A 15526-nucleotide genomic window follows, 5' to 3' on the forward strand; every position below is an offset into this window, starting at 1 on the left:
TGAGAAATAAAGCGTCCCGTGTGACCCGATTCGGCCTCTGGCTGACCTTTCCTCTCTCTGCGAGGGGGCCGCTTGTTTGTTTGTTGTTTTTTCGTGGCGGTAATCCTTCGCAGTCTCACTCGATCTCTTGTTTCTCCTTCGCCGCGCAGACGTCCGGCGGAGGACGATCTACGAGTACCACCGCGTGGAGCTGACGAAGACCAAGATCACCAATTCCACCGCCGTGGAAATGATGCCTCTGCCCAGTAAGAAGAAGCCACTGTTTGCAGCTAGTGCCTCGTGTAGAACCTTCTCCTGGGACCTTTTTTTCCAATTGGGCGATTGATTGTGTGATTGTGACCCCCCCCCCCCCCCCCCCTCCCTCCTCCTCCTCCTCTGCAGCCTGTCTCCAGTTCACCAGCTGCAGCTCCTGTATCTCCTCGCAGATCAACTTCAACTGCAGCTGGTGCCATCGCCTCAACAGGTGGGACATTTTTAGATGCGTTTACTCGCCGCGCCACTTTTTATCTCGTCTCACGCTTCCTGTTTCCCCCCCCGCACGTCGAAATAAAGTAAATAGCACTTCAAAATAAAGTAAATAGCGCTTCAAAATAAAGTAAATAGCACTTCAAAATAAAGTAAATATCAGAGCTGCCAAAGAAGTGTTTGCGTTCCTCACCAGAATTGTAGTTTTCTTTCATTACGCAGAAGAGAAGAGACCTTTAAGAAGGTTTCACCTGAGAAATCAAGAGATGTTTTCTGTCCTGATCTTCGATGCTTCATGCATCAAACATGAATCTGCCATTCGTTCATTTGTGACTCATAATTCATTGTGTTGGGGTTGTGGACCGTATGGGTGTGCAGCACACTCGCTCGGCATTTGTACAAAAATGCCAAATGAATTTACAGCGTATTGACGCCTGTCGCGGTGATCTCATTAAGCTTTTGTTTTAATGAGCTTCCTCAGCATGTTAATATCTGACTTTTCATCCCTCCTCTGCCCTTTTGTATCCTCCCGCCGCTTCCTTTGAGAAAAGGCAGAGTCGCTTTAAACGGGCGCTAATTAGGAACAGCGGCCGGCCCCCCGTTGGCTCCGGGGGGGGGGGGGGCGGTTTTAAATGAAAAAAGGATAACCCCGATGAACTCGTCGCTCGCTGAGCTTCGGGGCAGGTGAGAGCTGAGAACTCCTGAACTTCTTCAGTTCGGCTTGTTGTGGCTGACGCGTGGTGGCTCAATAAAGCACGAGGGACGTCCCGGCGGATCCACGGGGGGGCTCGCAAGTGTCTTGGTCCCCAGCGTTTTTAAGGGACTAGAGGGACAGCTGGTGAGCCTGAGAAATAGTATCTGGTAGAAAATGAATGGCCATTCAGGAGACAAATATTAATCTGTCTCATTCGGGAGGAAATTGTTGCAGCAGAGTTTAGTGTCGAGGAATCGCTTCATCGTGAGCTCATCGCTCTTTCACGAGCTGCAGCCTCTCTGCTCGGCCATCGGAGATGAATTCACTTTGTTTACTCGAGTAAATTGGAAAATGTAAGTGTGTAAGAATTCTATGTTACTAGTTACGTTTAATATGTAGAAGTCCTGCATTCAAAGTCTTATAAGATAAAATGGACTTAAAGTAAAACAAAACTGATAGTTTCATATATATTCTAAGATGGATTCTTATTGTGTAGGTATTTATAGCTATATGTAAAAGAGCTTTTGGAGGAGCAGCACTTCTGTACAGTGCAAATGTTTCAAACTGTTTAACTTATTTTAAGGTGGCAGTAATTGTGAAAAAAAAGTCAAAACGCAAACCACAACAAACATCCTAAAAATAACTGAATGAACTATGAGAAAGAATCGAAGTGGGAATGAAACGAAAGCCATCCGTTGAGAAATCGTGAGCTCATTTATATTCAAAGGCGGCGCCTCAGTCCGTTTGTAATTAAAAGCGCCGCGGCTCACTGGGACGGAAGCCATTGGGAGGAAACAAAGCCCCGGCCCCCCGCAGGGACAGGTTGGACCTGCTCGCCCATGCTGTGTCTCCTTTTGCTGCCCCGTCCTCCTGTCTGTTGGGGTGAGGGGGGGGGGGGGGGGGAATTCAGGGAAAAGTGTGGGATTAAGCGAGGAATCCGTCCCGCCTGATTAAACAGATGAGGCAGATTTTTTGTGTGTGGGTTGTGGGGGGGGGGGGGATTAAAGAAATGGAATGATTAGAGAGGTAGAAAGATGGAAATGGAATCCGTTACCATAACAATATGTGCACCAGAGAACCGCAGCCTGCTGGGGGCCGTCTGGGACTCCACCGGTCCACGTTGTCCTCTCAGCACCGTCGCTCAAAGGTCGTTTTCATTTGTCTGCTCTTTTTTTTTCCGGCGACAAATCCTTTGCAGCTTCGGTTTGTTCGTCCGAACGCAGTGGGATTTAGCGCTTTGCATACTTACTCTCCCTTTCCAGACAGGATGCAGCCGGTGGGCCAAGACGGAGCGATGGCGAGGTCCACCCCCCCCCCCCCCCCCCCTTGCGTGGGGTGATTTATAATTTTGACAACACGCTGGATTAGTCGCTGCCGCCTCGATTACTGTCTGCTGCCTTCTGAGCTTATTACTCAACAGAACCCAAACCACAAGTCCCCACGACCCATTGACCCCCCCCCCCGATCCCACGTCTTCATACAGTAAAAACTCCAATCCGCTTCGACTCGAGACCCCAGGAGGAGACGAAGAGCTGGAGGGGCAGATGTTTGGTTGCTCAGCTGGATTCAAAGTAGAAGTGTTGTTGTAAAATAATCAATTATTTCGTATCTGTGTTGTGTTTAAGATGCTCTCTCTTCTGCTGCCGCCTCTCAACTTCCCACCGTTCATTAGAAAGCGCAAATACCCCGGGAAAGAAAACTAAAATCAGGGTGGGAGGTGTTTGACTGATATAAAAACTACTGCTAATCCTCCGCACAAAAGGTGCCGCTACTTAATGGAGGTACCAGACTAAACCTCTTTTAGCGGACTAAAGATCTGACTGACAGCTGTTTTTTCTCTGGTCAGATGTTCCAGCGGTTTTGACCGCCATCGGCAGGACTGGGTGGATAACAGCTGCCCAGATGAGGTAAGCAAAGAGGCTGAAAACATAACAAACGGGGAAAGACGGATGCCCTCATATTCCCCCGCGCACACAGAAAAATAAAAATATTACACATAGAAATTACATTTCTTCCCTTTCAGACCAAGGACCAGATGTGTGACGTCACGGACACCACGTACCTCTATCCGCTGACCACCGCCGCCGTCGCCAGAACCCCGCCCAGGAGCAGGGGGGCCACGGCGGGCGGGGACGCCGCCTCCACCTCGCACCCTCCCACCAGCGTCCCCACAGAAGGTGAAGTAGGAATCAGCTGAGACGGGGGCCGCGGGGGCCCAGAGCTTTTGGTTGGCGGGGTGATGGATGGATGCTCCGTCCGCTCTGTCGGCTGCGTCCCGAATGAAGTGCGTTTGCTCTTTATTAGTATCGATGTTTCCCCTCTTAATTAACATGAGGCAGACGCTTGTGCAGAGTGCATAAATATGCAGCGCTGCTCTCGAGCAACAACAAAAAATCCTCCCAGATGGTGGGAAGTGGAGCAGCGGCTGTGTTTGGACCCACTTTTAAACAAATGTCGCCGGTCTAAAGCAGATCTCAATCTCACAGTGTTCCACTCGGCCGCCTCGCCATCCGTCTTTATTTCCAGAAGTCTTTTGGTTTCATTGCAGATGATGGATCTCTTGAGGTATCAAAGCTGTTTCCATCCCGTTATTGCTCTTCTTAATCATTTTTCAGGTTAATCGCGGCTTTCGCTTTCCGTGTTTGGGAGGCGAACAAAGGGCAACTTCCATTTCTGGTTTAATAGAAAATTAGTTTGAGCGCTGGCTTTTGTCTCAGTGAGCGAAGAGTGGCTTTGCAATCGGTTTGAAGAAGTTTAGTGAAATTTGCTCAATCTGATCTTCGCTTTTCAAAGGTGCCGTTTTTATATCTGACGGTTTTAAACGTCTCCATTTCTGTGGATGTTGAGTGAAAAGAGAGAAATCTATGATGAAGCATATGTCTGGTAATCACTTGATCTTTGTATAATGGTTCGATAAGGACCTCTGGTTGCTAGATGAAAGCCATTAGTGACATTTCCCATAATTCAGAATTATCATGAATGGTCACTGAACTTTATTTGAAATAAATCCTATTTACCACCGTCTCTTGCAAATACTACCCCACAAATACTCTTTGGATTGTTGTTTTAATAACATTTGGTAAAAACTACAAGGCCCCGCTGTTTTAACATGTTGACTCAGTATCATAACGTACGTATAATACATGTATCCGTTTAACTTAAGGTGCGAAATGATTGCACTCTACTTAAAATCTGCAGATGAAATTCTGAAGTCTTGTAAATAAGTAGAGAAAGGAAAGTCCTCTCTGACTGGCGGCACTTTTGCAGTGAGAGTCAGAGGGTGTCGTGCTCCTTTTGATATTGCGCTGTAAAATATTGAGCGCATGACTGGCTGCACCCCAGCGGGAGGCGAAACCGTACTGCAGCATAATCGCAGCTATCAAATGCAAATCCTCTCTGCAAGCGGCCGGCTGGATTCCTCTGCTGACGATAGGAAAACTGCCAAGGTGTCTTTCAGAGTTTGTTTTCCTCCCATTTGTTATTTAACTTTTTACCAAAGAAGTCGAGAGTTGTAAATCGGTTTGATTTATTGTGCCAATGTTTTTCTCCTTTTTATGCCTTTCGAGCAATTTATTCAAGTAAATTGGCATTTTGTTTAATCAGCTCCAGATGTTTTACACACTCACTTAACTGTGGAGTAATCAAAAACACGATTGCAGAACGCGCTCATAGGACATCGGGCGGATGGGCAACAAATCACTTCAGACAGTGATTTTCACAAAATAAAACGTCCCCCAGTGCAGCGGCATGTTTTTTTTAATAGTGTCTGGACAACAATGCAGCAGTAAGATATACATCAGGCTGTGGCCACACACACACACATTTCAGTGGGGGTTCTGGTTCGTCCTGTGGGATTTGCTGACAGAAAAATAAAACATTTGCAGACTTTAGCTGTTGGAATGAAGGATTATCTCACCTCCTCAGATGGAGCATTCCAGCGGCGTTTTTTTGGCCCGGGGCACATTGCAAACCATCCAATTTGGCTTTTGCTAAGTCGAGGCTTTGACCTTGTCTGTTCTCCATTAAAAAAAATGAAAGTTCACCGTGTTCATGTGTTTTTTTGGTACGTCGTCTTAACCACATTTCTTCTCATCATCAGCTAATTCCATTTACCCTCCTTCTTTCTGTCACTTCTCTGGCCCTTAGAGATGTTTACCCCCCATGCACGTCATTTGTTGAGTTTCTTTAACGCCCTCTACTCCTACGCCAGGCAAACCCATTATTCCACTTAATGAAAGGCATTGACTTTCGTCAATAACTGAGGGAGTAGTCAACCTTTCCCCCCCCCTGCACCCGCATTAATCATCTCGTGCGGGGTTTGAGTGGACACTCCATCGGGGCGGCCGTGATGAGGATGGATGCCGTGTGAAAACTGTCCGGCTGTGAGTTAAAACAGATCAAACCAGGCTGAAAAAAGGGGACTGAAACGTTTCTGGTTGACGTGTGCGGGCCTGAACGTGCGGAGGTCGAGAGGTCGCTCTCTGCGGCGCTTGATGTGATGCCGACAAACTCTCGCGCGCTTTCTGACACGTGCAGCGGGTCGGCGTCCTCGGCTCTCGCTTGTTCCTTCAGCTGCGTGGGGTCAAAGGTCAGATCAGAGAGCGGGCCGGCCGGCTCACAGTGGAGTGGGAGGGGCGGAGGAAGGACATGAGACACGGAGTGGAAGTTCTCTTTTGTATTTTGTGGTTGTGTTGAGGTCAGTGAGGGAAGGTCCAAAGTCCACGTTCAACAGTCGAGGAAATGTTACGAATTAAAATCTCTTTTTATGACATCAGACATTCACTTGGACTGGAGGTTCACGTGATTAAGGTCGAAGGTTCAAAGGTCAAGGTTACTGTGATGCCACAAATCACTTTGTGGGCCATGACTTAATAATAATTGAATTTAATAAGCATTTTCATTTCAGCTTTCCATTCACATCGGCCTCTTCCCGATATGTGCAAAGACCACGCCAAGTTAATTAATATTTCTCTTATTCATTCTAAACATTGTAGACCATGTGAGCATCTCGCCACAATATACTCCTCCTCCACCTTTAAAGAAAGAATGTGCTATATGCTCTTTCAAAAATGAATTAAAATCTCCTATAATTCCACTGCACTATATTTAGTGCAGTCTTTTTAATGTCATTTTGAGAATGTATGTGATATGAAAACAGTATCACATGGACCTCTCACTCTGATATGCATCTGAACAGACATGAGGATATATTTTTATCAGGTTTTTGGCTTCTATCCCCAGAGCAGCGATGGTGATCAATATTCATCCCCTTCACAGCGGATTGAATTGAACCACATTTTGAGCGCTCTCTTACAGCACCGTGTCTCATTTAATGATTCATCTCAGACCAAAATGTTGCTGCATTAGTTCTTAAGAAAATTGAAATAGAAAAACCCCTTTGAATTAAATTGTTCAGTGAAATATATGTGCGTGCGCTGAATTTGCATAATGTGCATAACTGCCTGCTAGCCTTGGAGGAGAAGTGGGCCACGCTACATTTCCATATTTCACATGTATAGTTAACCCCGGACAGCTTTTATGTGCTGAATTATGCATGCTGGACCATTCTATTCCAGGCATTCATTTTTAATCAGATTTTAAGTGGATTGAATTTCATGTTAAAATTTCCACTAATGAAAGACGCCTAATCTCATTTAGGCCTTCGGGGAGTTTTTCCTTTATATTATGACAGCTTCAAAAACAAACTACAAAGACAAAAAAAATAATGATCATGTCTTTGTGTCTTTGTCCCCTCACAGACGATACCAAGATCGCCCTGCACCTCCGAGACAACCAGGGTAGGTCTCTGTCCTCCACCGCTGTGGACTCCAATAACTGCTGTTGATGTGTGACTTCGCTCCGCCATGTTTTTGTGCCCGCGGGGGGGGGTTCTTTATCCGCCTCCTGTTTCCGTTCTCACCGATGAGGTACCGGTCCCTCATCGCCCCTTTCGTCTTTTTTGAAAGGGTGTGTGGCTCAATGGGCTGATAAAGACGTGCAATGCTTAACTGTGGACTGCAGAGATCCATTAAATTGTCTGAGGGGGGTGCGAGAGGAAGGGCGGCGTGTTTTTTGCCCAGAAATAGACGTTGTATTGAGTAACCTATTTCAAACGAAGTCTCTGAGGCAAAGGAAGAACCGTGTATGTGATGTATTTTTTATGCTATGGCTGTATTGATGTAGGCCGGAGGTAGAAAAGAAGATAGCTGTACAAATATACTCCTTTTTGTATATTCAATAAAAAAGCAAACATGTATCCTGCAGGAAAGTATCTTGTTTTGCACGTTGCATGAATAACTCGCATGAAGACAAAGGCTTCAGGACCAAGTGGCACCTTTTAGAATTCAGCGTGTTGTTCAAGGTCAAAAGAGAGGAAGACATAAAGGATGAATTTTTACGGTCCAGGTCAAATATAGTTGAATACGTATTATAACCGCTGGGTATTTAACAGGTTTAATAAACCAGAGGGGGTTTCAAAATGTGTCTTTTCATGCAAGTCGCCCGAGATAATGCAGGATTTCTTTGACGGTGGAGCTCTCGCATCAGCGAGCGACACCCAATGTGTCCTCTCACCGTGGTTGCAAACACTGAGGTAAAACCAGCTGAGTGCTGAGATGAGCAACAACAGAAGCAGGCCGCCCTTTCTCTGGAGTTTCTATTTCCAATAAAACAACAACATTGGACCCAGTGAGCACGACGGTTGTGCTCCACTAATGTAGAGCTGGAAAAAAAACAGCGTGGCTGCTTTTCCTTTGCTCTCGTTTTTTGTTATTCTCCAAAACTGATGTGTTTTATGGAGCTCTGCTTTCCGTTTGCTCGTTCTCTAACGCAGAATGAATTCAGGTCAATTTGCTACGGACGAGGCATTTCTGTGTCCCGACTCCATTGTGCTGAAATTATAAATCTGACCAATTATCTCCGTAATTGTAAGCTAACGAATAGCTTTAGCGCTGCTGACGGCATCGGCTCCATGTTGATTGAGGTCGCTACCAGCTTGTAATGTGGTTTAGCCAAAAGTTTATGCTCAAGGCTTTAAAAGTGTCCGTCCATAAACCATCGGGTGACGTAGAGGAGACTGCGCCTACTTCATATATAAACAGTCCATGCTTCGGACGTTCCCCGGTGCCGGCGGGATGTAGCATTACGACGTCTCGTCCAGCGCCACCGAGACGTCCTGAAATTAGTTTCAGTTTACGACCGAAATCCTGCAAAATGAACAACATTCCCATCGGCCTCAACTATTTACAACGGTAATCAATTTGCAAGTTGTCCCTGTGGGCATGTTAGCATTTAGCTCAAAGAAGACTCTTAATTCACTTTAAACTGCGTTGTATTCTGCCGACCCCCCCCCCCCCACTATGACCCTGCATGGAGCCCGAGGCCTTATTGCTTTAAGGGCACCGTTCAGAAGAGTCCAGAGAAAACTGCTAGCTCCTGCGGGGGTCCAGACCCATCTGCGCTAGCATCCCGCTGGTCCTTTAGCTGCCGGCCTGTTGATTTTTTCATTGTTTCGACACCTTTGCTCAGTGTCCCCCTCCCCCGCTAAGCTACTAACGGGCCGGGCCGACAGCCGATCTGGTGTTGCTCCGGCTTCCAGCTGACCAGCAAATGGCTCTTTGAGCCTGTAGCTCTGGCAGATGAACACAGGAGAGAAAAACTCGTTTAATCAGGGTCGAGCAAAGGTTTTTCTCTGAAAAGTCGCTCCGGCGTTTGAAGGCCGAGCACCGAAATGGCGACACAAACAAACGTTTTCTGTCGGATCAGGGCCAATAGAGTTGATCTATTGTTCTGTTTTGTTTGTTTTAATGTGAAATTTATCGAGCGACGTTTGAAACACACCAAATTCTCTGCACCCCCCCAACTTGAGGGTGCAAACGACGGCCTCGCACAGACGCTCCATGCCCACACACATCGGACGTGTTTGATCACCGCCCCGGCTATTCCGTGTGCCGGGAATCAATGAGGCGCCGCGCCAAGGGAGGAGGGTTTGGCCCGACGAGCGCGGCGATGGCTAAAGCTGCTATTTCAAGCCAGGAAGGGGGGCCGCGGGGGGGGGGGGGAATATGCAGCTGTGTGAAAAGAACTGAGATGTGAATCAGTGTGAGATGAGCTATGAGGGCATCCTCGCTGTTTGTTTCATAATCGCTTCATTAGCCCTGATCACCACAGGGACTGTTTCGCTTTGTATTTTGTTCTTCTATTCTTCTGCTTTGCGTTCTTCTGGTTGAGAAAATGCTCCTGTTTTCGTGTGTTGGGCAAATTGTGCCATCTTCTAGAGGACTCTCAAAACACCTGCTGGGTGGGTTCCAATATGAATGTGACCAAAGCAACTTAGCTTCAAAGACGTCGCACAGCGAGTAATGTCGGCCAAGGTTCCCACTGAAGGACAGGCTCGTTACGTAGTCGCCACACACGGCCCCTTCAGTTCGCATCGCCACGACTGGAGGCCGCAGTTGGACTCTTATCAGCATCTATGGGCCGGTTTCCTCCTGCTGTCAGAACATACGCTGCTGACCTCGGGGTGGGATTGACTCTTTCGGGGGCGAAGAGACGACCACGGACACCTAAGCAGATCGCAGAACGAACGTGTGCCTTGAATTTCATGTCTAAGTGAAGAAAATCTCTTAAACCCCCCCAGTGGAATCCAATGAACCTACATGCTGAAGTAGATTTACAGTTTTAATTGTCTGTCTTTTTTAATGAAAGTATATTTTCTGGTGCAAGCAGGTCACTTTTAAGGCACATTGTTACATGTTACAAAAGCAGGGTATTGATGAATGATGAGTGACCCCTGCTGGTTCAAAGCGACACTGCAGCAAAAGGATAAAAACGTGATTTTGCTGTTTGCTTTTATCGAGGGTATGTCTGCAATTTTGATACCAACATTTCATCATGTGTCATATACTTCTCTGAGTACACGGCTTGAGCAGGCGGTTTCTGTTGTATTCTCAGTGCCTCCTGCGGACAGCGCCGTTGACAGGAAGTCAGGCACGCACCCTTTGCACACGGGCCTGATCCTCGGCATCCTCCTGGTGATTCTCGTCATGGTCGCCGGCGTGCTGGTCACTGTGTACATCTACCATCACCCGACCTCCGCGGCCAGCCTCTTCCTCATTGAGGTGAGTGCCGACGACCCCCCGCAGAGGAAATCGTTCTTTGAGAGGTTTATTCTTGACCTTAGAGAGGTAAAGTAAACAGAAGGTAATCTCACCACAGGGCCCGTTTCTTTTAGCAGTTCTGGATCTTTATAGATCAGCAGGTCTTACTCGATGGAAAGTGTACAAGAAGTGTTCTGGAAAATAAACATTTAAATATTTACAACTGCGTGACAACGAGGCAAATTCATCTGAGGAAGATCGGGAGAAAGCTCCAACAGAGCGAATTGAATAAGAAAATATCCATATAATTTATGGACCTGTAGGATGATAATAGGTAGTTCAGAAAAAAATCCTCTTTTTTTTGCTTTTTTTTTTTAATTTATTTTTAAACATATTGTGTTGCCTGACTAACAGACTCTCAGTACAATTTATTATATTCAGGATTTGACTGCACCCTAAACAGAAAAGATTTATTACGTGAGGAATGTGTACAAATTGCTTTTAGTTTAGTCATTTTTCACATTCAACATTTTCACAACAGCAAGAAAAGCTACAAACAACATTCACTCAGCTTCTCATCCTTCAACTCCTAACTTGTAACGGTACACAGTCCTTAATAAATCAACGTGAATATACGGAGCATTAGTGCTGTTTGGAGAGAAACATCTTCTAAATCACACGTCCCCCCCCCCCCCGTGCAGAGACGCCCGAGCAGGTGGCCCGCCATGAAGTTCCGCCGCGGGTCGGGACACCCGGCCTACGCAGAGGTGGAGCCAGTGGGCCACGAGAAGGACGGCTTCATCGAGTCCGAGCAGTGCTGAGGGCGAGGAGGGGGCGTCCGCATCACAACCCCCCCTCCCCATCACCCCCACCCTCTACCCCCCCCCCCCCCCCCCCCCCACCACCACCACCCCCCACACTCCTGAGCCGGACCTCCTACCAGGGACTCCTCCCCAGGAAACCTGCAGGATGAGCGCGCACACTGACCCGTTGAGACGATAACAGGAAGTGAGGAAAAAACGCTGAAAACTGATCCCAGCTCAGCTCATTGTTCGGATCCCGTCGGCAGAGACCTGAGCCACTGGGGACGGAGAGGGGGTGGGACGGGGGACAGCATCGAATCGGGTGCTCTCACGTTGCCATGGATACTGGTGTGGTTGAGTGGGGAAGGGGATTATACAATATATATTTTCAGAAACAGAGAGTTCCACTTTAATGTTGGTGGGGTTTTACTGTGTAGGCCTTTGTATATCCATCAGGTTTTTACTTCTTTGCCATTTTTTTTCCTTTCAGCGCGTTGTTCTCACAGGCGCTGGCACATCTGTATCCGTACAGGCCGTCCGTATTGCTTTTCCACGCCACAGCGGGCTTAATTGACTTTTCCACTGGCCGCTCCGGCAAACAAGAGACGCTGCGGCCCGAGTGACGTGACGCCGGCTGAAGTCCCGCCGCCGCGATCGATCGCAGCTGCTGCGTTGGATTAGTTTGTGGGGGTTCGCTCGTTCTCATTTACTGGAAATGGAGTCTGAGACGGTTTTTTGTTCACTGAGGTAAGTGTGTGTGTGTGTGTGTGTGTTTTCTGAATAGGTGACGGGCAAACACTATTGTTCTTATTCTTTTGATCGGTTCATTGGTTGACTCTTTACATAATGAAGCCCCTTTAATCTAAGTTGTTTCATTTTTGACATTACTGCCGTGACATTTTTTCCTTGACTTCGGTTTGCACTTTTTTTTCTTTCTTTGGACACGTGGTACTAATGCAAATTTACAAGACAGGCGCTTGTGAGTGTGCATGCTGAATATATTTCCTATTTCCTGTAATTGATTCAGTGTGTGTGTGTGACTGCAGTTTACATATGTGATCTGCTTTATAGGTGCATATATTTGAGCTGGCTCTGCACAGGTGATTCTTATTGATTTGAATCTAAAGGCATGTGGATATTGTTTGTGTGAGACTGGTATGCTTGGAGTTTTCCTTGATTTTCACTGTGCGGTTTCCTTTTCTAGTTGCCAGCATAACCGTAGGCTAGTCTGTGTTAAGTTATGGTCGACTCATCCGCGTCAAACCATTCTTGTATATACCAAACATTTGCAATTCAGGTAACTCAAACATTTGTAGGGTAGCAGTGTAGTATACAGGAAAAAAGTACTTTTTATTTTTTATGAGTGGCCTTTATTTCTCTACTTTTTTACTTAAATGTGAATACCGTTCAATCATTACTGTCACCAATCAAAATCCAAACATTCACTTTTATATAGTATCTCAAGACAAAATCATGCTTTCGCACCAATGATTATAAACTGAATTAAGATCAGCATCCTGGAATTCTACTGAAAAATAAAACGTGCAATAACACACCCATCCAGTGTGACACCGTAAATACAAACAACTAACAATCATTTTATCTCATTTAAATTCCCACCTTGTCCTCATCACATTGAGACCAAAGACGGAACAGAATCATGCCTTCGAGTGTTTACCTCCACGTCCCGACCTCCTCCGCAACCACACAACCACCCACACGCCCTCATCACAGCTGAGCCGTACTGATTAGTGTTGTTGTCGCTGCCATTTACAAAAGAACAATGATTCTGCACACTGCAGACAGCCCTCTAAACCCCGCCCCCTAAATCTGATTGTCCAATTGTAGCTCAGCAACCTGCGCCTACACATTTAAGCTTGCCTTGAGATTAAGTTAACTCCAGTTAAATTAAACTGGAGTAGCGACATTAATTAGGGGGCGTGGTTTAGGCAACCACTGGTGTATTTCATCTCTCGACACGCTCACCCAAAGATGCACACGGGATTCATGCACAAATACCAAATCAAGGACTGACGGGTTGTTTGTCCTTAACAACCACTCTGAGATACAACGAGGTCTCATTGGTATTGACTGCAGAGTTCAAACTCCATCCAAAAAGCCCTTTTATGGCTCCTCGTAACTTCTTTCATCATCGGCGTTTAAAAAGCAGACATTTAAACAGGCTTCTTCATGCATACACACCCTTCCTCTAATGTTGGTCAAATGAACCCCCGCGGAGAAAAGTCCCTTTCAAGCGCTTGGCACATCTGCTACACACCCTGAATATGATTGTAAAACCGCGGATTAGGAGCCGTATCTCGGCCCAGCGAGCTTCAAACTTCAGACAGTTTTTTTCGTCGCTCCGCTCGTTCGAGCAGCAGCTGCAGTAAGATAAATACTCAAAACACATGAGCAAGCGTGAGTGAAATTGATGGTATTTGTGTGTTCGTCGCCTCTGCCTGTGTTCACAGTTACACCTGTTTTATATGCACTGTCGAAATGCATTCTGGGAAAGCTTGTTTGGCTTTGACATGTCTACGCAAAAGCCTAAACGGCCTAAATGCAATCGGTTGAATTGCCACTTTCCTAACTATGTTATTTTAGATGGCGAGCGGCGTTGAGATATGTATGAATCTCTGACAGATCCGGAGCTAAATATGAACAAACAAGAACTGTGACCTTGTTTTATCTCATCATGACTCCAAATCACACGCTATCATTGCTCCCCGTCTGCAGTTTCTGTAACTACTGTTGTTTTGATTACATTTGAAATAATAAACAATGTTGTTGAAAACAAAGACATCCTCTGAATATTGCTGCTGGAGTCTGCAAAAGTTGCCGTGTGTAGTTTCTTGTTTTTTTCATTTTGAGTGTATATTCAGCTGTATTTCCACAGCAAATAAATTCATTACAACCACTTCCATGGTTCCATTAATCCGTATTAGTCTGAATATGCATTCAAATAACTGTGAGGCAACTGAAATGCGTTGTTCTACCATCATAATGCATACCAAAAAATTAAAATAAAATCTCTGTCATGACCCTGGCTTCCTTTTCCCTCCTTGTCCCCTGTCTCCCTCTTGTGGTACTCTCAGGCAAACACCCCCTGCCCTTGCTCTCTCTCTCCCCTCATTATCCCTCACAGCTGATTCCCCTCGTCCTCATCATTGTCTCACCTGAAACCTCTTCCACCTGATTTTGCCTGCTTCTTATTCCCTCCCTCTAGCCTTGTCTTGTTGTCGGATTATTCCATGAATGTAGGCACACGCGTCAGCACTCGTCTCGTCCTGTCTTGCCCTGCACCTTCACCGTCCGCGTATTTGTGACTGTGCCTTTCCAGAGTCCCCGACCGGCGCGCTCCCCCGGCAGCTCATCTGCTTTCACCTCTCTGCTGGATCCGGCTGGTAGGGAGCACCCCGGGATCCCCGAACGCTGTCCTCACGGGAGTAATCCTTATCCCCCTAAGTTCCTGATTTCCCCTGTCTGCTTTTGTTATGTTTCCGGCCAACGCCAGAGGACTTTGAGTTTATTCATTATTGAGGACTGTTTTTCCTTTTGACCATTAAAAGACTCTTTACCGCATCTCGCTCCTGGTTTCCCATCATTCCTACGTAACAGAATAATCCGACCAGAAGATGGACCAGGCGAGTGGCAATCATCTCCACCAGGCCGTCGAACTTCAGGGAGCCCTCTTGGGCAAACACGAAGAGGACCTATCTTCCGCAAGACGGACCATTGACTCCCTGACCGCCCAGATCTTGGACCTCACCCAGCAGTTCCACCTCCATCGCCTCGAGGCTACTGGGTCGACCGGGGCGCGCACCTCATCTGAGCCGCGAATTAACAACCCGCCTTGCTACTCGGGTGAGCCAAAACAGTGTCGAGCTTTCCTCACCCAATGCGAGGTTGTTTTTTCTCTCCAGCCGTCCACTTACGCCAGGGAGAGGTCCAGAGTGGCCTACGTTATTTCCCTTCTCGACGGGCGCGCAAGAGAGTGGGCGGTGGCCAACTGGGAGGTAGAGGCAGACTGCATGTCTGAGTTTTCCCTCTTCAAGGGAGAGATGATCAGAGTTTTCGACCGGTCTGCACACGGAGATGAAGCATCCCGCCTCCTATCGACGCTGCGCCAAGGAGGAAGATCTGTTACGGACTTCTCTATTGAATTCCGCACCCTGGCCACCACTAGTGGTTGGAACGAGACGGCCCTCGTCGCCCGTTTCCTCGAGGGCCTTAACCCTGAGCTCAAGGATGAGATCCTTGCCCGTGAGGTCCCCGATGCCCTCGATGCCCTCGTCGATTTGGCTCTCCGCATAGAGAGGCGTTTCGAGACACGACGGAGGACCCGCAGGTTGGACCTTCCGCCATTTCCGGCCTCTGCAGCAGCACCCCCTCCGCAACCATCTCCTGCTGATCCTGAGCCAATGCAGCTGGGGGGGCTCCGTATATCTCCACAAGAACGACAGCGC

At 47.1% G+C, this 15526-nt stretch overlaps 1 protein-coding gene across 1 annotated transcript in view; it reads left to right on the forward strand.

The window, feature by feature from the left end:
• Window positions 1-13858, forward strand: part of plxdc2b (plexin domain containing 2b) — a 51130-nt gene extending 37272 nt beyond the window's left edge. Inside the window, exons 8-14 of the mRNA XM_040166747.2 lie at window positions 150-245; window positions 382-463; window positions 3006-3066; window positions 3183-3336; window positions 6919-6957; window positions 10112-10278; window positions 10959-13858. Of these exons, the coding sequence (XP_040022681.2) occupies window positions 150-245; window positions 382-463; window positions 3006-3066; window positions 3183-3336; window positions 6919-6957; window positions 10112-10278; window positions 10959-11078 (719 nt within the window). The 3' untranslated portion in view covers window positions 11079-13858. The remainder of the gene's footprint in view (window positions 1-149; window positions 246-381; window positions 464-3005; window positions 3067-3182; window positions 3337-6918; window positions 6958-10111; window positions 10279-10958) is intronic.
• Window positions 13859-15526: the final 1668 nt, after the last annotated feature.

The sequence above is a fragment of the Gasterosteus aculeatus genome, chromosome 21 (genome assembly GCF_964276395.1).
Source record: "Gasterosteus aculeatus chromosome 21, fGasAcu3.hap1.1, whole genome shotgun sequence".
Classification (NCBI taxonomy): domain Eukaryota; kingdom Metazoa; phylum Chordata; class Actinopteri; order Perciformes; family Gasterosteidae; genus Gasterosteus; species Gasterosteus aculeatus.